This window comes from Vanacampus margaritifer, chromosome 2, assembly GCF_051991255.1.
Source record: "Vanacampus margaritifer isolate UIUO_Vmar chromosome 2, RoL_Vmar_1.0, whole genome shotgun sequence".
NCBI lineage: Eukaryota > Metazoa > Chordata > Actinopteri > Syngnathiformes > Syngnathidae > Vanacampus > Vanacampus margaritifer.
Window position 1 is genome coordinate 8845319 of NC_135433.1, and position 22590 is coordinate 8867908.

At 35.4% G+C, this 22590-nt stretch overlaps 2 protein-coding genes across 5 annotated transcripts in view; one reads left to right on the forward strand and one right to left on the reverse strand.

The window, feature by feature from the left end:
• The window catches only part of LOC144044851 (uncharacterized), an 11928-nt gene extending 5949 nt beyond the window's left edge, over positions 1 to 5979 (reverse strand). Inside the window, exon 1 of one of the 2 annotated variants that reach the window (XM_077559519.1) lies at positions 5924 to 5979. The gene's annotated coding sequence lies outside the window, so the exon portion shown is untranslated. Of the gene's footprint in view, positions 1 to 2779; positions 2879 to 5923 lie in introns of those variants that run through there. The other variant, XM_077559518.1, reaches the window with a different exon arrangement.
• A 972-nt stretch (positions 5980 to 6951) lies between these two features.
• Positions 6952 to 22590, forward strand: part of LOC144043028 (CREB-regulated transcription coactivator 1-like) — a 32927-nt gene continuing 17288 nt past the window's right edge. For 2 of the 3 annotated variants that reach the window (XR_013291037.1, XM_077556223.1), the window contains exons 1-11: positions 6952 to 7110; positions 11043 to 11159; positions 11974 to 12093; positions 13865 to 13926; positions 15015 to 15109; positions 17014 to 17099; positions 17175 to 17215; positions 19413 to 19594; positions 19735 to 19880; positions 22294 to 22386; positions 22491 to 22571. Coding sequence is in view for 2 of the 3 variants with exons in the window: in XM_077556223.1 (XP_077412349.1) it covers positions 6985 to 7110; positions 11043 to 11159; positions 11974 to 12093; positions 13865 to 13926; positions 15015 to 15109; positions 17014 to 17099; positions 17175 to 17215; positions 19413 to 19594; positions 19735 to 19880; positions 22294 to 22386; positions 22491 to 22571 (1149 nt within the window). In the remaining variant the exon portion in view is untranslated. The remainder of the gene's footprint in view (positions 7111 to 11042; positions 11160 to 11973; positions 12094 to 13864; positions 13927 to 15014; positions 15110 to 17013; positions 17100 to 17174; positions 17216 to 19412; positions 19595 to 19734; positions 19881 to 22293; positions 22387 to 22490; positions 22572 to 22590) is intronic. The other variant, XM_077556222.1, reaches the window with a different exon arrangement.

Consider the following 22590-nt stretch of genomic DNA (forward strand, 5'->3'; position numbering starts at 1 on the left):
AAAGTATTTTTAGAGTAAAATCAACTCTACAAATTTAAAGTGTATGTACTGTATATATTGTACTGGTATGGCTTGGTAGCAGCCGGCACGTCATTTTTTATGTGAAAGCTGTTTTGCATTTCAGCAACAGAGACTCTCCACGCTTTACACTCACAGAAATATTTCAAATCTAATTTATGATTTATGTAATTTTTTTACATTCCCGTGTACTTTTTTTTTTTAGAACATTTTAACACAAACCTACCAAATAAACCTTATATAATACATATTCATTAGTCTGACAAAGCCTATTTATTTGAAATGCATAAGCCTCAGGTTTATGTATTTAGTATTAATAAAGTATAATTACTATAAATTAATAATAATGAGAGTATTTATTTAAAATACATAAATGACATTGTTTGAATTGCATAATAATCAGGTTACCTATGCACGACAAATACACTGCTGAAAAACATTTATGTCATTTTTCCCCCTACATTTTTTGCATTTTTATGTTTTTGGGATGAAACTGCATGCAGATGTCCCAAAAACGCAAAAAAAAATTTTTTTTTTTATACTTTTACTGCCAAAAACGTTAAATGACGTTTAGTAAAAACCTACGGAGGGCCGCCAAGGACGTTAAAAGACGTTCTCCAATTTTTTTATTTTTTGGGGGGGAACCGGGTGGAGGAAAGCCTTGGCCAGTTGTGGTGAAAGTTTCAAGCAGATCTAGTTAGCCTAATGACTGTTTTTGGCCCCTAGATGGCAGCGATGACTCTCTTTTGACAAGATTGGGTAGGCGTCAGTAGAAGACGGGAGGCGTAGCTAGAGGGGACAATGGCTGGGGATGGGAAGCGAAAATGGCGACCGGTTGCAAGCAGCTCATGCTTGAGCATTTTTTTTCAAAGACGAAAAGCATCGACCAGTGCTAAAGAACACATTGATGACGACGATGACCTCGGAGTCACCATCATACTCCGAGGTTGGAAGCGTTGACGCGGCAGTAGAAGACGTGAGGCGGAGCTAGATGGCTGAGGAAGCGAACAATGGCGACCGGTTGCAAGCAGCTCATCGACCAATGCTAAAGAGCACAGTGATGACGACGTTGATGATGATGGTGGCTCCGAGGTTGACGCAGAAGTTGGAAGCGTTGACGCGGCGGCTATGACCACGTCATAAAGCCTCACCGGCTAGCGATGCTAACACCGGAAAACGCGGAGCACAACCGAGCACGCTCAGGCGGACGTTCAATCGGACGACGAAGAATACCCCGAGTCCAATGCATATTCATCGGAGGAGTGGGTACAGTCTGCTACTTGCTATTCCCCGGAAAAAAAGGCCGTCAAGAAAGTGTAACGTCTGCACGCGAAAGGGGCAATCGCAGTGACACGAATCTGTTGTGCAAATCCTGCTGCGTCTCCTTGCACGCAGGGCAGTGTTACAAAAAGAAAAACTGTATTTGAAACATCCACATAATTGTAAATAGTACCACAGTTGCACACATTTGTAAATAGTTTGCGAAATTGTTGTGCCTGTCAAATTGTTACACTGTTGAATGGAAATAAACATATTTTGCAATCTAAAAACACTTTTTCATTGTTGGTGGTGGTGTATTACAGAAGTAAAGCACTATTTAGGTGTTTGTGGCATCATTCATGGACAAAAAGAAGTGTAGAATTCACTAGAGTGCATGAAATAACATCGTTTCACAAAAAGCTTGTTTTCTCCGTTTTTTGTTTCAAAACAGAGCATTTGAAACTAACCATTTTCTATTGTTGATTACTGAAAAACGGAATAAGGTAGAAACAAACTTTTTTTTCTGATGAAAGATGAGAGTTCAATCTTTCATTTGGTAGTATGTGTGTTTCCATAGTCCAAACACAAAATTTTCTGTGGACCTTGAAAGATAAGTCAAAATGCTTAAATCGGCTGGCACTGGCGACATCCCGTTTCTGAAAACGTCTGGCAGTCAAAGAGTTAATACTAAATACATAAACCTGAGGATTATGCATTCTAAATAAACAGGCTTCATTAGACTAATGAATATGTATCATATAAGGTTTATTTGGTAGGTTTGTATAACAATTATCTTTAAAAAAGTAGAAGGGACGTAAAAAAATGACCTACATCTTAAGTTACGCTTGAAATATTCCTGTGAGTGTACTATTCGTGGGGTATTTTGACTGAGTATAAATATTAGCGGAATTTCGCCAAACTCAAAATGTCCTTCTGTTACACTTTCCGATAAATAAATAGATAAAAGTTTGTTGTTTGTTTCGTATGTTGTTCCGAATGTCCCAAATGTAAACAGAACATGACTCGAAAACAAACCAAAAGTACTGAAACCTGATTTTTCTCTTTACTAAACAAAATGAATTCAAGATCCGTATTTTCAAATCATTCGTTTATGAATCTAATGTTTTTGTTCCGTGCTCAACTATCTTTTTCTTGTTGCTGCGACATCAGACGAGAGATCGGGATAGCCTTATCTTATCAAACATTCTTCCTTTACAAAGATAATAAAGCTCAAGTTGTGACTGACAAAAGCTTACCAAGTCTGACATTGATCTTTATCAATTCAAGACAAGGATGCCCAAATCAGACGGTTGCATTAGGCCTCATTTCAATTGAACTTTTCTACTTCTGAAGTCCCTTCTTCTCATCGCTACTCAAGTTACTTCTTGAGACTGCATTTCATTTTACGACACACCCAATTAAATAGATGAATATATTCTGTAATTGCTATTTTGGCAGGACATCAAGTACAGCGAATGTAAGAATAAAACAGCCATCTTACCGCTCAGGAAACCAAACGAATTGAAAAAGAATTGTGAGCCAAGTCAAGCAGTTTGTAACCCCCCAAAAAAACAAAAAAAAAACTTTACACTTGCAAAAGAATACTGCAGTTCCTCTTTTCTGATATCATGAAAGTGGGGGATGAAGAAGAAGCTATAATCAGATTTCCTGTCAGGGCCATCTGTGAAAATACCATATCACTCTCGATAATCAAACATGCCTGCACTTGCATCCCTTCTTCAACTGTATCATGTTTGGTGTATTTTACATTTGAGCCCACTTGATATTATTACTTTATACTCGGTATAATCCCTCTAAGGGGAAGCGATTGCGTCAATATGATATGAGTCTTCACAAAACACTAATCCACAACATACACGAGCAATCTTTACCTCCCCCTGCTGCCAGTCTCTGTACTAAAAAAAAACAAACCCTGCCGTTTTGGATGACGTCATGTTTATCCAATGGTGAAATAAACGAAAAAACATTCAGTTCCGTTTGAAATTGGAGATTTAGTTTATAATGTGGATTTTCCTTCAAATAGATTATATGTGCTTCTCTACAATAACAGATGATTCAATAATGTATTTTAAAGTGAAAAGATTCAATTCAGTTTGATATGACGCACTCAAAGACGATTTTCTGATTCAAATTGGTTTTTCATGACAGCCAAAAAAAAAAAGAAAAAAAAGTTTATACCTAAATAAGAAGCAGTCCCAAAGATTAGATGCAAATGATTGTACTTAAAAGTTAAGTACAAATGAACTGTACTTAAAAAAAAACAGGTCAGATTTTTTAAGCCAGTGTAACATTACACCAACTTTTAATGAAGTGATTATTTAACATACCACTAGAGGGAGCCAACGCAGTCCTAGTTGAGAATCACTGTGCCATTCTCATGCTTGTGTGAGTTTCCTCAGAATCAGGACTAGACTGGCACAAAAAAGTCGGCCCTGGCATTTTGACTTAAGCACGCCAGCCCGGCCCAACTCTAGCCTAACATGTAGTTCTGCCACTGATGTTTACACTCTAAAAAGTGTTGGGTCAAAAATAACCCACTACGGGTCAAAAAATGGGCCGATCCTCTACTTGGGTTGATTTGACCCAACTTTGAGTCAACAAATTGGTCTTTTAGTGTAAAACAACTCATACATGTTAGTCAGATCCTTTACTTGGGTCAAAAAATTGGGTCATTTTGTATAAAACAACCCAGAAAGTTGGGTCAAATTGATCCATAAAGTGGATCGGTCCATTTTTGACCCAACTGTTTTTAGAGTGTATATTCTAAATAGATTAACGGACTGGTCCCTCTAAATTGGGGGCCAGTCTCATGGGGTAAAATGTAGTAAAAATAATAATTAACTCATTCAGTGCCATTGACGGCTATAGACGTCAAAAATTCATTTGAACTATTATTATTAATTTTTTCCCACTTTTGTTAACAAGTGTATGAAAACCTAGAAAAAAAATATTACTGTACATTTAGAAGAGATATAAAATGAGTTAACTATTGAAGTCATGCGGTTAAATACAATCAAAAATTTAAATCGTCTGACACGATTTAAAAAAAGAAAAGAAAAGATTATTTTAAAAAATAGGGGCGTCAATTTTTAATGGTAATTAATCGCATGACTTCACTAATTAACTCATGATTAATCACTAATTTTATATCTGTTCTAAATGTACAATTTAAAAAATAATCTAGGTTTTCATACTCTTGTTGACAAAAGTGAAAAAAAAGTTAAACTATTAGAAATAGTTCAAATGAATTTTTTACGTCGATAACCGTCAATGGCAGTGAATGAGTTAAAAAGCACTGCATCTGCCGCAAAAGAGGCCTGCCCACCGGGCATCTGCTCTGTATGCCAGATAGCCAGTCCAGCCATGCTCTAAATAAACTTGTGAATTTGAGTGTGGAATCCTTTCTAGATTTAAATATTAACACTTCTTTCGCATGAAATTCGCGACAATGTTTTTAGCTGTAGTACTTTCCTAACTCATTCACTGCCATTCACGGCTATAGACGTCAAAAATTCATTTGACCTATTTCTATTAGTTTAACATTTTGTTCTCACTTTTGTTAACAAGAGTATGAAAACCTGACGCCCCTAATTTAAAAAAAAAAAAGTCCGACGATTAATTTTTTTTAGCGTAATTAATCGCATGACTTCAATAGTTGACTCACGAATTATCACACATTTTTATATCTGTTATGAATGTACAATACTTTTTTTCTAGGTTTTCATGAAAATGAAATGAAATTATTATTTTTTTAACTAATAGAAATTGTTCACTTGAATTTTTGACGTCTATAGCCGTCAATGGCAGTGAATGAGTTAATAAACATTCTCGGATTCTGATAAGAATAGTCAAATTGCCATTTTCGTGTGTACACGGTGACTCACTACATACAACATGAGTGTTTGCCATAAACACATTCAAAGACAATACAGTGGTAATCTGGAACAAGACCCACTTCTTCCTCAAGAGCAAAAAAACAAAATGAAAAATCAGACCACCAGAAACAGCAATGTGTTTCTCTTTGTCCATTAAAAAAAACAAGTATAAACTTCCTAGTGTGATCTTGTGAACAATTCCCTTTGCTACGATTTGCCCTTGAATCACAAGCTTTTCAATGTTGCCATGGTTACTTTGAATCAAATCCTCTCTTTGATGGCAGGTGAGACAACTCAACAGTTTCTTCTCCTGTTCAAAAAACAACAACACACACGCAAGGTGCAATCGTGTGACTTTTTGTGTTTCATCTTGTTTATTGCCACGCTGAGTTGAGGTTTACTGTCAAACTATAGAAATAGAATAGAAAAATACACCCTGTGTGTTGAAAACAATCGCACAACGTTGCCATCCACTTAGCTGCGTGCTAACATACAATGCAAAACGCTATAGGCAGGCTCACAAATAGCATCAATAGTTGTGACCCTTTAAGCCATTGGTCTCAAACTCGGTTCCTAGAGATAGACGATCCGGATCGTTATCAGGTTTCTGCAGAGCTTGCTGATGAGCGGATCCTTAGAATCAGGTGTGTTGGAGGAGGTAACCCTCAAAAAGATGCAGGACTGTGACCCTCGAGGACTGGAGTTTGAGACCTATGCTTTAAGCAACATATAAATGAACACAAACTTACATATTTTTCTTATCCTCTCGAAAAACTACTGACATTATTGCAGCTTACTGTGTTGCTTATAGTAGTTACGAAAGTCTTCTTTGTTTAGGTCTTCACAACTGGATTATACTGCCCCCGGTGGCCAGGTCGTGGACGCCAGGAGTTGCGATGAATTCATCATGATGCACAAATTGTTTAATTCTTTACATTCTATTTAATCAGCATACATTAATGGGTTTGGAGCAGAAACATGCTTTAATATTTGTAAAAAGCTATTGCTATTGCTAAGGGACCAAAAAATAAGTTACTTTATGAATCATATATTTTTATAAAATGAATCAGCCGATGAACCATTATCGGAATTTTAGTGGCCTAAAGAAAAATCCGTATAGTTGGACAGGAAAGTCAAACCATGTTCTACTTAGGAACCAAAAAAAACCTTTGGCTGGCACTGCTCGTAAGTCAAAGTACCACAGTGTTTCCAAACACATGACAACAACAATAATAAACAACGATAATGGTAATGTCATGAGGTTCAAACTCTTTTTACAAGTGGCTAGTACAATAAAACGTGAGTTTAATTCCATAGTCCAGATGTGCGATCCGCCAGATGCTCATCACGGTTTAAGTCTCCAGTTATTAGCTAGAATCGAACCGGAAGTACGCATATTTTGTATATAAAATAAAAACATTAATTTGGTCCCACAAAAGGTTCCCATCCATCGTTCAAATATGGTGTACATAAAATTCTCTGGACTGTTTCAAATTCCCCACAACAACACAAGAACTAACCCAATAAAAATACGGAAATACAATATTACAAATAAAATAATGAAATATACAAAATTACCACCGTTTTACATGATGCAACACATACTATTTTATACCCCAATTGCTGTAAAATGTCACAATGGGTCAAAATTGACCGGAACTTTAAGGGTTCAAATAAATACATGAAATAATAATTCCGAACTACACACACATTTTATTTTTGCTATGGTCCCCGTAACCGGAAATGGTTTACCTTAACTCTGACTTGCCACTGAGCATTGTCGGAAAGCGCAGCAGCATAGCACCGAAACATGGCGACTCCGAACAATCCGCGGAAATTCAGCGAGAAGATCGCTTTACATAACCAGAAGCAAGCACAAGACACGGCGGCGTTCGATGAAGTCATGAAGGACCTCAGCAATACTCGTGCTGCCAGGGTAAGGACGCCTTTTTGTGAAAACGCCTTCCGCCTCCTCACTTGTGTTCGCTTGTTGTGCTCGAACTGTCAAACGTGCTTGGAGAGAGTACGCAGATAAACAATAACAAACGACCAAAGCTAACAGAAGGATACATTTCGCCTCGTTGTTTTTTTTAAGTCTACAACTGTCGTGTGGTGAGGAAATGGCAGTAGTAAAAGTTGAATTGATTTTTGTCCCACGCAAGTGGGAGCAAAGGGGCGTGCGAGTGTAAGCGGTGCCTTGACTTACGAGCGGAATTCGTATCCCGACTAGGCTCGTAACTCAATTTAATGACATCAATATTCCCATTTGAAAGGAATGGAGATGGCATGAATCCGTTCCAGGGGCCTTAAAATCACACACATTTTACGTCACGCCATTGACGGCTATAGACGTCAACAAGAGTATGAAAACCTAGAAAAAAATTTTTTTATTGTACATTTGGAACAGATATACAATTTGTGATTAATCGTGAGTTAACTAGTGCAGTCATGGGATTAATTATGAAAAAATCAAAAAATTTTAACAATCTTTTTTTAAAGTAATTTTAATTATTATTTTTTATTTATCTTTAATCTTTTTTTCTTTTTTTTAAAGAAAAGATTATTAAAAATTTAGGGCGTCAGGCGATTACATTTTTTAATCATAATTAATAGCATGACTTGAACACGGTGAGGTGTGGATGTGTCACTCCCTTTCTGCGGGGCAGAAGAAAAGAAAAGATTATTAAAAATTAGGGGCGTCATTTTTTAATTGTGATTAATCGCATGACTTCACTAGTTAACTCACAAATTTTATATCTGTTCTAAATGTACAATAATAAAAAAAAAAATCGTGGTTTTCATACTCTTGTTAACAAAAGTGGGAAAAACTAAACTAAACTAATAGAAATAGTTCAAAATGAATTTTTGACCTCAATAGCCGTCAATGGCAAATTCAAATCGACATTGCAATGTAATGTAGTAGAATGCAATTTGAGGAGAAAGAACAAACCAAACATTTGTTCTACAGTATACTCAATGGTTATAAATCTTTTTGTCAAACACGAATTGCAGTGGATTTCTTATCCATACTTAATTCTGTCCTAGCTGACTTTATTTCAATAAGCTACGATACACTTTTTGTATTTTTATGTAACAGAACGATAGAACAAATCTGAGAAAGATACAATACCTCTTCTAGATATTTGTTTAAATTGTTAAGAGACTTGAAATGGCGAATGCAGTGATTTCCAAGTATGGCAAAGTGTGTTTTTACTGCAGTGTTGTTGTTTTTTTGTCTGACACATCCTGTAGCCTGTGCACACGACATGATTGAAAGCCACACACCAAAGATGAAGCTTGTCAGATTATGTGGATTTTAAGCCACATAAAGCATACGGGCCGCCATAATAAATCCCTTGAATGTTGGCCTGGCTGTCGTTGAGTGTACATATTATGGGCCCTATTTATAGTTATTTATGCTTGAACCTGTCATGGGTTAAAAAAAAAAAAAAAAAGGGACAGTTTCGTGACAGTAATAGTTGTGATGTTTGGAACTGACCAGTTATATATTGTGTGTTCTTGTCAAAGACAAATACAGTAAAAAAAAAACAATTTTTAAAAAATATTTTGACTTTATGCGGCATGTAAAATATTGCCATGATTTTTCTTCTGTTCAAAACTGTGCAGGTGCAATTATTATGGTTATAAAAAGTCTACACACCCCTGTTCAAATGCTCGTTTTTTCTGATGTGAAGAATAAGACATTTCCTGGCATTTTTTTCCCCCATTTTCATTTAACTCATTCACTGCCATTGACGGCTATAGACGTCATGAATTCATTTTTTACATTTTTTTCCACTTTTGTTAACAAGAGTATGAAAACCTAGAAAAAAAATATTGTACATTTAGAACAGATATAACATTTGTGATTAACCTTGGAGAACCCAAGAACCCTTTTCTTCTTTGGAACATTATGAATTATACATTAAATGCTATAAGTTCACTGAACACCAAAATATATGTTTTTTCAATTTTAACCCTTTTTTTTTTAACTAGCTCAGAGTTGCTAATTGATCAAAATATATATATAAAACATACTCCTAGGCATTCTGCAACATGATATGAAATAGATTAAGAAAAAAAAACAATTTTACCATCTGATGGTTTGCTGAGAAGATGGTTTTGTTTGGATTGATTTCCAGCTCAACAAAACAGCATGTTGGCAGCCATCTTGTCACCACCTTTCTGGCTCATGTAAGTGCAATATTCATCCACTAGATGGCCCCATGCAGGGGTCAGAAGTGGCACTCTGGACTTTTAAAGTTACATTTGTAAAAACAAACAAAAAAAAAGGTCTTTGTTATTTGAGTAGCAGAATTTGTAGGGGCCAAATTTGACCCCGTGGGTTCTCCAGGGTTAATCGTGAGTTAACTATTGAAGTCATGCAATTAATTCCAATTAAAAAATGTAATCGCCTGACGCGATAAAAAAAAAAGATAAGATTATTAAAAATTAAATATTGTACATTTAGAACAGATATAAAATTTGTGATTAATCGTGAGTTAACTATTGAAGTAATGCGATTAATTCCAATTAAAAAATGTAATCGCCTGACGCGATAAAAAAAAAAGAGATAAGATTATTAAAAATTAGGGACATCGGACAATTAATTTTGTCCCTAATTTTTAATAATCTTATCTCCTTTTTTTTATCGCGTCAGCCGATTACATTTTTTAATTGGAATTAATTGCATGACTTCAATAGTTAACTCACGATTAATCACAAATTTTATATCTGTTCTAAATGTACAATAATAATAAAAAAAATTGTGGTTTTCATACTCGTTAACAAAAATGGAAAAAATGTGAAACTAATAGAAATAGTTCAAATTAATTTTTTTACGTCTATAGCCGTCAATGGCAGTGAATGAGTTAGGAAAGTTGAGTAAAACAGTGTTTGGTGGCATCGCTTCAACTCTGAAATTGTTCTAAATCTGTTCCAACTCAGTTCTATGAGAGATTTTTTTTTTGTTGTTTATGTTATGCTTAGCATTAGAAGTTCTAAATCTCTAAATCTTTACGACCCCAACCACTCCCACCCCGCCCTCCACAGTGGCAGATTGTCGTATACTGTAGGTCATAAGTCCAGCTGCAAGTTACCAGATGTGATGAGATAACTGAAATGCTGTTTTAGTTCGGAAATGAATATTATAAAACTATGTCAGATGATATTCGCAATACATTTTGTCATAGAAAAATGATTTCAGCAATTATTACACCAGTCCTGGAACTTTTCTGACACACCTCATACCACCATCTCAAGGAATTAGAATATTATAAATAGTATAATAATAATAATTCAACTTTATGAATCAATTGTTTCACCGTTTGAATTGAACAAGTGGAATAAATTAACCCATCTACGATATTATATACAGTATATTTTTAGATGCACCTGTAGAGAGCATGATTGCCACAATATTAATAAACATTTGTTTGAGGTTTTGGAGTCTGCCTCTGCTTCTTCCTCTCTGTTGTTGTGTTGGAGTTGAAAGGATTTGGACTGGCCTCTTTCTGATCCAGAAATCTTCTAATATGTAATCCTTTGTCAACACAGCGATGAGTGAACGTATTCAAAGACATTAACTCTCAGATTGGAACTGGAGTTAAATGGACCGTTACCAGGCAAAGTCCTTATTAGATTTTCTGCCCTGCCTAAAGTGAGCTTGAATGAGAAGATGAAATTGACCTGTTACGTCTCCCTGATGGGGAAAAGGAACCGGATTCCATTTTGAAATAAATATCATCTGAGGGCTTTTGGGACTGCGCTTTCAAAATTAGCGTTGCATGTTTCATCACACATTTCTCTCATCACTAGTGGTTATAATTAGTTTAATTTATTTCTTTTTTTTCTCTAATCTGCTTCCAGTTGAAATTGCAGACGACTCAGTATTTGCAGTTGGGACCAAACCGTGGGCAGTACTACGGAGGATCGTTACCGAATGTTAATCAGATTGGAAACACCACAGTTGATTTTCCTTTTCAGGTAAACCACTTTTTATGTTTTTTTTTTAATGATTTTTTTTTTATTGTTGAAATGAACACAAACCATCTACAAATATAGCTGCTACTTCAAATACAGTCTAATCAGATATAACCATTGGTGTAGGGAAGCGATAATTAGGGGTGGGAATCTTTGAATGTCTCACGATTCGATTCCGATTTGTGGGTGTGCGATTCGATTCAGAATCGATTTTCGATTGGGATCGATTTTTAATTGAAAATCATTTGATTGACAATGATTTTTGCTTCAATCTATAGATGTTCAAGGAATCGTAATGATCTACTCCAGTCTGACTCGCTAATGCTAAATAGCGCGCTGCTCGCGGCACTTTTATCACTCAAAAGAGCGGCTCCACGCTGCAAAAATTTTTTTGGGGGGGAACAACTTGATTGTGACTTTTTTCTTCTACTCTCTAATGTGGCTACAACTTAACAGTGTATTAGACCGCATGGAACCACACTGCCCCTAAATGGCCAAATCGGGTACAACATGAACAGCGCTCTCAATAAAGGCACACACAAACAAAGGGAAGACAGTATAAAATAATTTAAATAAAATCGATTTTGGGACATTTAAAATAAATTCTGAATCGTACTAAATGAGAATCGCGATTTTTATGAGAATTGATTTTTTGGCACACCCCTAGCGATAATAATGTTCAGTTGTTTGTTACTGTTGATTTCATCTCAACTATTGTGCTGTCTAAAGTACAACAAAGATCATCCACACACCTTAAACTAAACAAGAAGGATATCAATTTGTTTTGTGAATGTTTTCCAAATTTTGCTGTCATTAGAATTCAGGGATGGACGCGAACAGGTCATCGCGACACCACGGGCTGGTGGACAGAGTCTACCGTAACCGAATCCCTTCGCCCCATAGGAACCCCCTCACTGTTGACAAACATGGACGCCAGATATCCTTTGTGTCCTTGTTTCGTTGCGGATTTCTTTGTGGAACATACCTATTTGTCTATCACGGAAAACAAATTAATGGAGTTTTTCCAGTGTAATTTCTCACTGCTATGCCCTCGCATATGGGAAAGGAGAGCCACCAGTGTTAGATTTTTGATTTATTGTTTTTGTGTTTCAATACATTTACAGTGTATTTAAAAATGTGAGGATTCAAACTGTTTTAAAAAAGTGTTTTTTAGTGCTGTCAAGCAATCACATTTTTTAAAACTAATTAATCGCAATTTTTTTCGGGATTATTCGCAAATCATCACATTTTTCTACTTCTGCTTCTACTTTTTTCTTCAAAGCTTATAATAGATTTGTACTTGAGTAAAATCTTGGAATTAATGTAAAATCATCAAATAGAAAGTATATTTAGAATCAAAGACTGTTCTAATAACTTTCTTTGATCCTTGAATAGAATACTCCTCCCGTAAAATACAACTGTTAAAACAAAACTATCAAAATGGACTCAGCTTTACGTCCATCTTTTTTCCCTCATACAAACATTTCTCCGAACTTTTTGATTCCAGGTTTAGCTGTTCCCTTGGGATGTAACGATAACGGCAATATCGTGATATCGCGTTATTAAAAATGCCACAATATTATCGTCGTCATGTTACGATATTAACTCATTCACTGCCATTGACGGCTATAGACGTCAAAAATTCATTTGAACTATTTTTATTAGTTTAACATTTTTTTCCCACTTTTGTTAAGAGTATGAAAACCGTGAGTTAACTAGTGAAGTCATGCGATTAATTACGATTACAAATTTTAATCGCCTGATGTCCCTAATTTTTAATAATCTTTTTTTATATTTTATTAATTAAACATTTTTTTTATAATGTATTTTTTTGTGTGAAAAAATTATAAAAAATTAGGGGCGTCGGGCGATTACAATTTTTAAACGTAATTAATCGCATGACTTCACTGGTTAACTCCCGATTTATTTATTTTTAAATAAAAAATTATATATGTTTTTTTTTTTGTGTGTGAAAAATTTATTAAAAATTAGAGGCGTCGGGCGATTACAATTTTTTAACGTAATTAATCGCATGACTTCACTATCTCACGATTATTCACAAATGTTATATCTGTTCTAATACACACAAAAAATTATAGGTTTTCATACTTTTGTTAACAAAAGTGGGATTTTTTTTTTAACTACAAATAGTTCAAATTAAATTTTGACGTCTATAGCCGTCAATGGCAGTGAATGAGTTAAAAGCAGCAGAACTGTTAAAAAAAAAGTCAGGTTGATTTCCATTTGTGCCGTTCTAGCACCCTCTAGTGGCTAGGTTTTTAGTGCAGTTGAATTTTCACAAGGGATATTTTGGCCCTTCTATGTTCAAAATCCACGCTAATGGTCAGACGAAGGGACGTAATATGCTTGTGAAGCGGGTCAATATGTGGAGGAACTCAATGTGTGCGTGCATTAGCAAGTAAGTGCCTCAATATTAACTGTTATTAGAGAACGTAAGTTGTTCACATGCAATGCTATTATGTGCAAAAGCACAAAATTGTGTTGTTGTTTTTTTAAATATGAACACATTTTTTTACAATATTGTGACCTTTTTTAATATCGCCAACTTCCCCACAATATCGTGACATTTGGATATCGTTCAAAATCAATCTCTAAAGTTACCATTTGAATTTTGACAGTCTGTAGTTTGAAAGTCTGTAGTTAGTCTTGAACGATTGCAGTGTTATTTTCTTAACCTTTGGCGTCACATTGACAGCTGTCCGTATGGTTCGGTATATTTGTCGCCGCCACCTGATACCAGCTGGAGGAGGTAAGCGGCTCTCTGCATGATTGCGTGTCCTCCTGTGTGCTCTTTGTACAGTCATCGTAGTAAATCCCTCACATTTCCTCTCGAGCAATTACAGCTGCCCAAACATCATTTCTCAAATTACAGACAGGAAAAGTATGTACCGTTTGAACATTAACACATGAGTTTTAACTCATTCACTGCCATTGACGGCTATTGACGTCAAAAATTCATTTGATCTAATTCTATTAGTTTAATATTTTTCCTACTTTTGTTAACAAGAGTATGAAAACCTAGATTTTTTTTTATTGTATTAGAACAGATATAAAATTTGTGCTTAATCGTGAGTTAACTAGTGAAGTCATGCGATTGTTACGATTACAAATTGTAATTGCCCGATGCCCCTAATTTTTAATAATCCTTTCTTAAAAAATAAAAAAAATTATAAAAAAAATATTAATAATTAAAATTATTATTATTATTTTTAAGAAAAGATAATTAAAAAATTAGGGGCGGCAGGATTTTAATCCTAATTAATCGCATGACTCATGACTAATTAACTCACGATTAATCACAAATTTTATATCTGTTCTAAATGTACAATATTTTTTTTCTACGTTTTCATACTCTTGTTAACAAAAGTGGGAAAAAAATGTTAAACCAATAGAAATAGTTAAAATGAATTTATGACGTCTATAACCGTCAATGGCAGTGAATGGGTTAATATAGGGGGGAAAAAGAAGTTCAATTCAAATGAAACGGGAAAAACAGTTCTGTAAATTTCATAGAACTGAACTGTACATAACAATTGGCCCGGATTAAAAATAATTATAAACTACTGTAACATGCACAGTTTGAACATTTAATTCAGCGATTCTTTCATGAACCTCTAGAGGGAGCCTGCATATCATAATGTACCATTATCAGTTGGGGGGGCCATCGAAACAACACTTTTTGTCTGCTTTTATTTATCGTGTCCAGTGATTGTCATACTGAATTTGGATCACATTGGTCCATAAATAGACCGGCAAAAAAAAAAAATTGGCACCAAATTGGAAATGGGCAATAATGCCAGCAGCAGTATGAATCCACACTGTCTGCTTGTGTTGCAGGACAAACTCTGACTCAGCGCTTCACCAGAGCACATTCGCTCCCGGCCAGCAGGCCTCATTCATGAGCAGTTCACAGGAGCTCCAGCCCAAGCGAGGTACGCGTGACCCTAATAATGACTGACTGTATAACACATTTGGTTCTAATGTGGATCAAGAGTGAACTTTACAATGCAAAATAAAAAAAACAGGAGCAAAGTGTTGAAAGATGACCATTTTTGAAGCGGCTTATTGTCAATCATTCATGTGATTATTTTCATAATTTAGAGCAGGAAGTGGATGAAAACATTTTTGCTTGTAAAAAATATCTTTATTCACCAGTGTTTTGAAGAGATATGTTACGTATTTGATTGTAAATAGTTCATTTGTATATTTGGAAAAGCTCTACAGTATATAAAACAAAAATATTAGGAGCAGATGTCATTTTTAGTACGTCTCATGGGCCGCTTACAAATGGATGGCAGGCCACAAATGGCCCCTGGACCATAGTTTGGACACCACTGCTTTAGAACGTTCCTGGATCAAAAAGAGGTAGAGGTGGTACCATCCTGACTATGATGGGTGACTACCGATACCAGGTATCGGTATCAATGCCAATACCAGTGTTATTTTAACTCATTCATTGCCATTGACGGCTATAGACGTCAAAAATTAATTTGAACTATTTCTATTCGTTTCACTTTTGTTAACAAGAGTATGAAAATCTAGAAAGAAATGTATCGTACATATAGAACAAATATAAAATTTGTGATTAATCTTGGGTTTAAATAATTAATTAATTAATAAGTAATCAAACAAAAAAGAAAATATCATTTAAAAATTAGGGGCGTCAGACAATAATTTTTTTAAAATTGTAATTAATCGCATGACTTCAATAGTTAACTCACGAATAATCACAAATTTTATATCTGTTCTAAACGTACAATACATTTTTTTCTAGGTTTTCATACTCTTGTTAACAAAAGTGGAAAAAAATGTTAAACTAATAGAAATAGTTCAAATGATTTTTCGACGTCTATAGCCGTCAATGGCAGTAAAGGAGTTAAAATAAGACTGGTATTGGCACTGATACCGATACCTGGTATCGGTAGTCACCCTTTATAGTCAGGATGATAGCATGGCCGTGGACTTGAACACGGTAAGGTGCGGATGTGTAACTCCCTTTCTGCGGGGCAGAAGAAAAGAAAAGATTATTAAAAATTAGGGGCGTCATTTTTTAATCGTAATTAATCGCATGACTTCACTAGTTAATGATTAATCACAAATTTTATATCTGTTCTAAATGTACAATTAAAAAAAAAATATCTAGGTTTTCATACTCTTGTTACCAAATGTGGAAAAAAATGTGAAACTAATAGAAATAGTTCAAATGAATTTTTGACGTCAATAGCCGTCAATGGCAGTGAATGAGTTAAGGTATCGTACTCGCGGCGGTGACCTATACCATTATCGGCCGCCCTCCTGCAGCCATTTTACGATCAAGGACTAGAAATGAGAACTTATATGAATACAAAGTTGATATGAATTTTAGCCATTTTTTAAACCACAATAAAAATGAATCCGCTAGTATATATTAAATTGTAAATATAGTTCAGCGTTGTTGTAAAACACTTTTATGTTTATTGTAAAGACTGTTTTTTTATGACTTTGGCGATGGCTGGAGCGCACCACCTCTGCCTCACAACCAGGAAATGGGCGAAAAAAGAAAGCTGTTTCTTCTTCGGTTGTTGCTTCAGGTCTTTTCGGTGTACTGCTGTTGATATAGCGCCTCCATAATGGCGCAACACTGCAACTGCAGTTCAAATGCGTTGCAGCCGAGCTCAATCAACACAGCTGGAGCGCCGTGTTGTGCGATATCAGTGGCTCAGGCTGGAGGTGGCGAACAAATTAGGTGGAGGTGGCCGCCTCTGAATTTTGTACGCAGGGAAAAACCCTGATAAACATTTTTGGACATCCCGAGTGACTAAAAAATGTGCCATTTCTATTCCCTTTATTTTTGCAGTTTTGCTACTAACAGTACCAGGATCGCAAATTGTCAAACAGGAGGTTGAAGAAGAAACACAAACACAAAAGTGGGACTGCAAAAAGGTGCACCGTCTACTATTTTTGTATTTCATGTCAGTTTTAATCTAGTTGAACTCTACATATCTTTTCTCCTTTTAGGATGTTTCAAGATCCAAATCGTATGAAGTCCCTGGAATCCAGTGAGTTCTGTGGCGTTTTTTTTTTTTTTTGCATCAAGTTACATTGACAAATTTAATGACCCGTTTAACTGCGCGAGTTGGATATGATGTTTTATGTTTCTTTAGTTATTTGAAATTCAGGTAACTGTTCAGTAGAGATTTTCATGAAGCGGCGGCCTTGGTGTAAGCAGAGCTGCTTTGTTGTACAGCTGAGCTTTATATACAAATGCCATGATGAAATGTGAGGTAGCTACAATTTGAGGAGTAAATAGAGTAAGTGAGCAGATGAGGGTTGTAACGCTGCCTGTTGTTGCCTGCGGATTTGAACTAATTCATTTATTGACATAGAACATTTTTGATTTGTCTAAATCCTTCAGCTCTAATTTCAAGGCTTTGCTGTATTCTAATTTCGTCCCCATTAACTCATTCACTGCCATTGACGGCTATAGACATCAAAAATTCAGTTGAACTATTTCTGTTATTCTAACATTTTTTTCCACTTTTGTTGACAAGAGTATGAAAACCTAGAAACATTTTTTTATTGTATATTTCGAACAGATACAAGTGAAGTTAATAATCTTTTTTTATTTTTTATTTTTTGTTTTGTTAGGGGCGTCAGGCGATTAAAATTTGTAATTGTAATTAATCGCATGACTTCACTGGTTAATTTTTATTTTTTAAAGAAAAGATTAAAAAAAGGTTATTAAAAATTAGGGGCGTCAGGCAATTACCATTTTTAATTGTAATTAATTGCATGACTTCACTAGTTAATTTTTTTTAAAGTAAAGATTAAAAAAGGTTATTAAAAATTAGGGGCGTCAGGCAATTAACATTTTTAATTGTAATTAATTGCATGACTTCACTAGTTAATTTTTTCAAAGTAAAGATTAAAAAAGGTTATTAAAAATTAGGGGCGTCAGGCAATTAACATTTTTAATTGTAATTAATCGCATGACTTCACTAGTTAATTTTTTTAAAGTAAAGATTATCCATCCATCCATTTTCTTGACCGCTTTTCCTCACAAGGGTCGCGGGGGTGCTGGAGCCTATCCCAGCTGGCTTCGGGCAGTAGGCGGGGTACACCCTGAACTGGTTGCCAGCCAATCACAGGGCACACAGAGACAAACAACCATACTCACAATCACACCTATGGACAATTTGGGGTGTTCAATTAGCCTGCCATGCATGTCTTTGGAATGTGGGAGGAAACCGGAGTACCCGGTGAAAACCCACGCAAGCACGGGGAGAACATGCAAACTCCACCCAGGAAGGCCGAAGCCCGGACTCGATCTCACATCCTCTGCACTGGGAGGCGGACGTGCTAACCAGTCAACCACCGTGCTGCCCTAAGTAAAGATTAAAAAAGGTTATTAAAAATTAGGGGCGTCAGGCAATTAACATTTTTAATTGTAATTAATCGCATGACTTCACCAGTTAATTTTTATTTTTTTAAAGAAAATATTTTTAAAAGGGTTATCAAAAATTTGTGGGTTCAGGCGATTAACATTTTTAATTGTAATTAATCGCATGACTTCACTAGTTAATTTTTATTTTTTTAAAGAAAATATTTTTAAAAGGGTTATTAAAAACTTGTGGGTTCAGGCAATTACATTTTTTAATTGTAATTAATCGCATGACTTCACTAGTTAATTTTTTTTAAAGAAAAGATTAAAAAAAGGTTATTCAAAATTAGGGGCGTCAGGCAATTAACATTTTTAATTGTAATTAATCGCATGACTTCACTAGTTAATTTTTTTAAAGTAAAGATTAAAAAAGGTTATTAAAAATTAGGGGCATCAGGCAATTAACATTTTTAATTGTAATTAATTGCATGACTTCACTAGTTAATTTTTATTTTTTTAAAGAAAATATATTTTTTTAAATATAAAAAATTTGAGGCATCAGGCGATTAAAATGTTTAATTGTAATTAAGATGACTTCACTCGTTAATTTTTATTTATTTTTTTTAATATATATTTTTTTAAATTAGAGGCATCAGGCGATTAAAATGTTTAATTGTAATTAATTGCATGACTTCACCACTTAAATCACAAATTTTATATCTGTTCTAAATGTATAAGAAAAATGTTTTTCTAGGTTTTCAGACTCTTGTTAACAAAAGTGGGAAGTAATAAACTTATAGAAATAGTTCAAATGAATTTATGGCAGTGAATGACTTCAGCAACCATTTTAACTCTATCCATCTCTTTTTGGCCAGCATATTTCCATCACCAGAGCATCTTCTGAAACCAGTTGCTCACAGCACTGGCGGTTCTCTGCCTGACCTGTCAAACATCCAGTTCCCTCCTCCGCTGTCCACCCCGCTGGACTCCGATGACGCGGCCGCCTTCTCGTTCGGCTCCTCCAGCAACAGCGCGCAGGTGCTGGATAAAACACAAGGTAGCCAAACAATCAGCACTGCTGATGAACAAACACCTGCAGTGCATTGTCCGTCTTGCACCAGTTTTAGGTGCTGATTGTGTTGTGTGAGTGCTCTTGGAAACTACATTTCCATGTCATTGTTTTTGTACGCTGGGTAGGAGTGAACGCCTCTCAGCCCGCCGTAACCATGGAGACGCAGTCTGGGCTGGACAACGTGGATCCTCTCGTTCTTAACACGAGAGACCTTCACCAGCAGCAGAACTCGCAACTCTCGCCAACTTCGGTACCTCTCCCTCTCTCTCAGGTCCAGGCAAGACCCCGTGTCACCTTGTCATGTGTTATGATGAATGTTGTTTGTTTTTGTGAATTCTATATTTTAACTCATTCACTGCCATTGACGGTTATAGACGTTTTTCGCCCACTTTTGTTAACAAGAGTATGAAAGCCTAGATTTTTTTTATTGTACATTTAGAAAATTTGTGATTAATCGTGAGTTAACTCGTAAAGTCATGCAATTAATTAGGATTTTAATTGTTCGACGCTCCTAATTTTTAATTGTAATTAATCGCATGACTTCAATAGTTAACTCACGATTAATCATAAATTTGATATTTGTTCTAAATGTACTATAAAAAAATCTAGGTTTTCATACTCTTGTTAAAAAAAGTGTTTGTTTTTTTTAACTAATAGAAATAGTTTAAATGGATTTTTGACGTCAATAGCCGTCAATGGCAGTGAATGAGTTAAAGGGGAATGTGTTGGATGCAGCAACGGAGCAAAAGCCAATCGTTTTTATCAGTATCAGAAGGCGGCCATTTTGTCACCAGCTCAGTGGCCTAGTAGTAGTGTGTCTGCCATGTGACTGGGCGGTTGTGGGTTCAATCAGTGGCCGGGTCATACCGAAGACTTAAAAAAAAAATGGGACCCATTTGCCTCCCTGCTTGACACTCAGCATTATGGGTTGGAATTGAGGGGTGCTGCTTCTCACTGCTTCCTCAGGGAATGGGTCAAATGTGGCAAACAAATTTTGCCCCACCTCGGTGGATGTGACAATCAATGGTACTTCTTTCCTGTCGAGTGAAAATGACATCTCAGTTGCTCAGGTCTCAGGTAACAACCAACCACAGCTCAGCTTTGGAAAACAAGTGAGCTGTGATTGGTCGTTGCCTGAGCCCTGAGCAACTGTGATGTCATTTCAGTCGACAGCAGGTGGCAAAATGGCCGCCCCCTGAGATGGATAAAAACGGCTGTATTTTGCCGCATTACTGATATTCCACAAATCTAATATTATTCAGAATGTCATGTTTACACTAGTGAGGTCACATGTAACATATTGTCAAGAAATGTTTAACGTTGATTTCCCCTTTAACTCATTTACTGCCATAAATTCATTAAAAAAAAGATTAGGAAAAATTCGGGGCGTCAGGCAATTAAATTTTTTAATCGTAATTAATCGCATGACTTCACTAGTTAACTCACGATTAATCACAAATTTTATGTCTGTTCTAAATGTACGATGAAAAATTCTAGGTTTTCATACTCTTGTTAACAAAAGTGGAAAAAAATGTTGAACTAATAGAAATAGTTCAAATAATTTTTTGACGTTTATAGCCGTCAATGGCAGTGAATGAATCAAAAAAAATTGGGGGGAAAGATTATAAAAAATTTGGGGCGTCAGGCAATTAAATTTTTTAATCGTAATTAATCGCATGACTTCACTAGTTAACTCACAATTAATCACAAATTTTATGTCTGTTCTAAATGTACGATAAAAAATTCTAGGTTTTCATACTCTTGTTAACAAAAGTGGAAAAAAATGTTGAACTAATAGAAATAGTTCAAATAATTTTTTGACGTTTATAGCCGTCAATGGCAGTGAATGAATCAAAAAAATTTGGGGGGAAAGATTATAAAAAATTTGGGGCGTCAGGCAATTAAATTTTTTAATCGTAATTAATCGCATGACTTCACTAGTTAACTCACAATTAATCACAAATTTTATGTCTGTTCTAAATGTACGATAAAAAATTGTAGGTTTTCATACTCTTGTTAACAAAAGTGGAAAAAAATGTTGAACTAATAGAAATAGTTCAAATAATTTTTTGACGTTTATAGCCGTCAATGGCAGTAAATGAATCAAAAAAATTTTGGGGGAAAGATTATAAAAAATTTGGGGCGTCAGGCAATTAAATTTTTTAATCGTAATTAATCGCATGACTTCACTAGTTAACTCACAATTAATCACAAATTTTATGTCTGTTCTAAATGTACGATAAAAAATTCTAGGTTTTCATACTCTTGTTAACAAAAGTGGAAAAAAATGTTGAACTAATAGAAAAAGTTCAAATAATTTTTGGACGTTTATAGCCGTCAATGGCAGTGAATGAATAAAAAAAATTTGGGGGGAAAGATTATAAAAAATTTGGGGCGTCAGGCGATTAAAATTTTTAAATGTAATTAATCACATGACTTCACTAGTTAACTCACAATTAATCACAAATTTTATATCTGTTCTAATACAAAACAAATTATAGGTTTTTATACTTTTATTAACAAAAGTGGGGAAAAAATTTAAACTCGAAATAGTTCAAATGAATTTTTGCCGTCTATAGCCGTCAATGGCAGTGAATGGGTTAATATGACATTAGATTGATACATTACTTATTTCTTCCAATTCTTTCCAGCCTCTAAATAAACCCTTGTTTTTTTTATTACAGGTCGCAATCAACGCAATGAACCTTGAGCAGCAATTATCCCAGTATGCCTTCTTCAACCAGCCTCCGTCCTCCCAGATGCACCAGAACCAGCCTGTGAGTTTTCCTTCAGCTTTCGTCATGCACTCGCTAATTGTGACGCGAAACAGAGTGATAGCCAATCAGGAAACGACCTGAAGCTTGAAGTTGGAATGTTGCAGAAAACATCCTCCGTGACCTCCTGCGCCCCGTCGGACAATCAGATGACGTCACAACGCAGCATGGACTTGGACTTGAACACGGTAAGGTGTGGATGTGTCG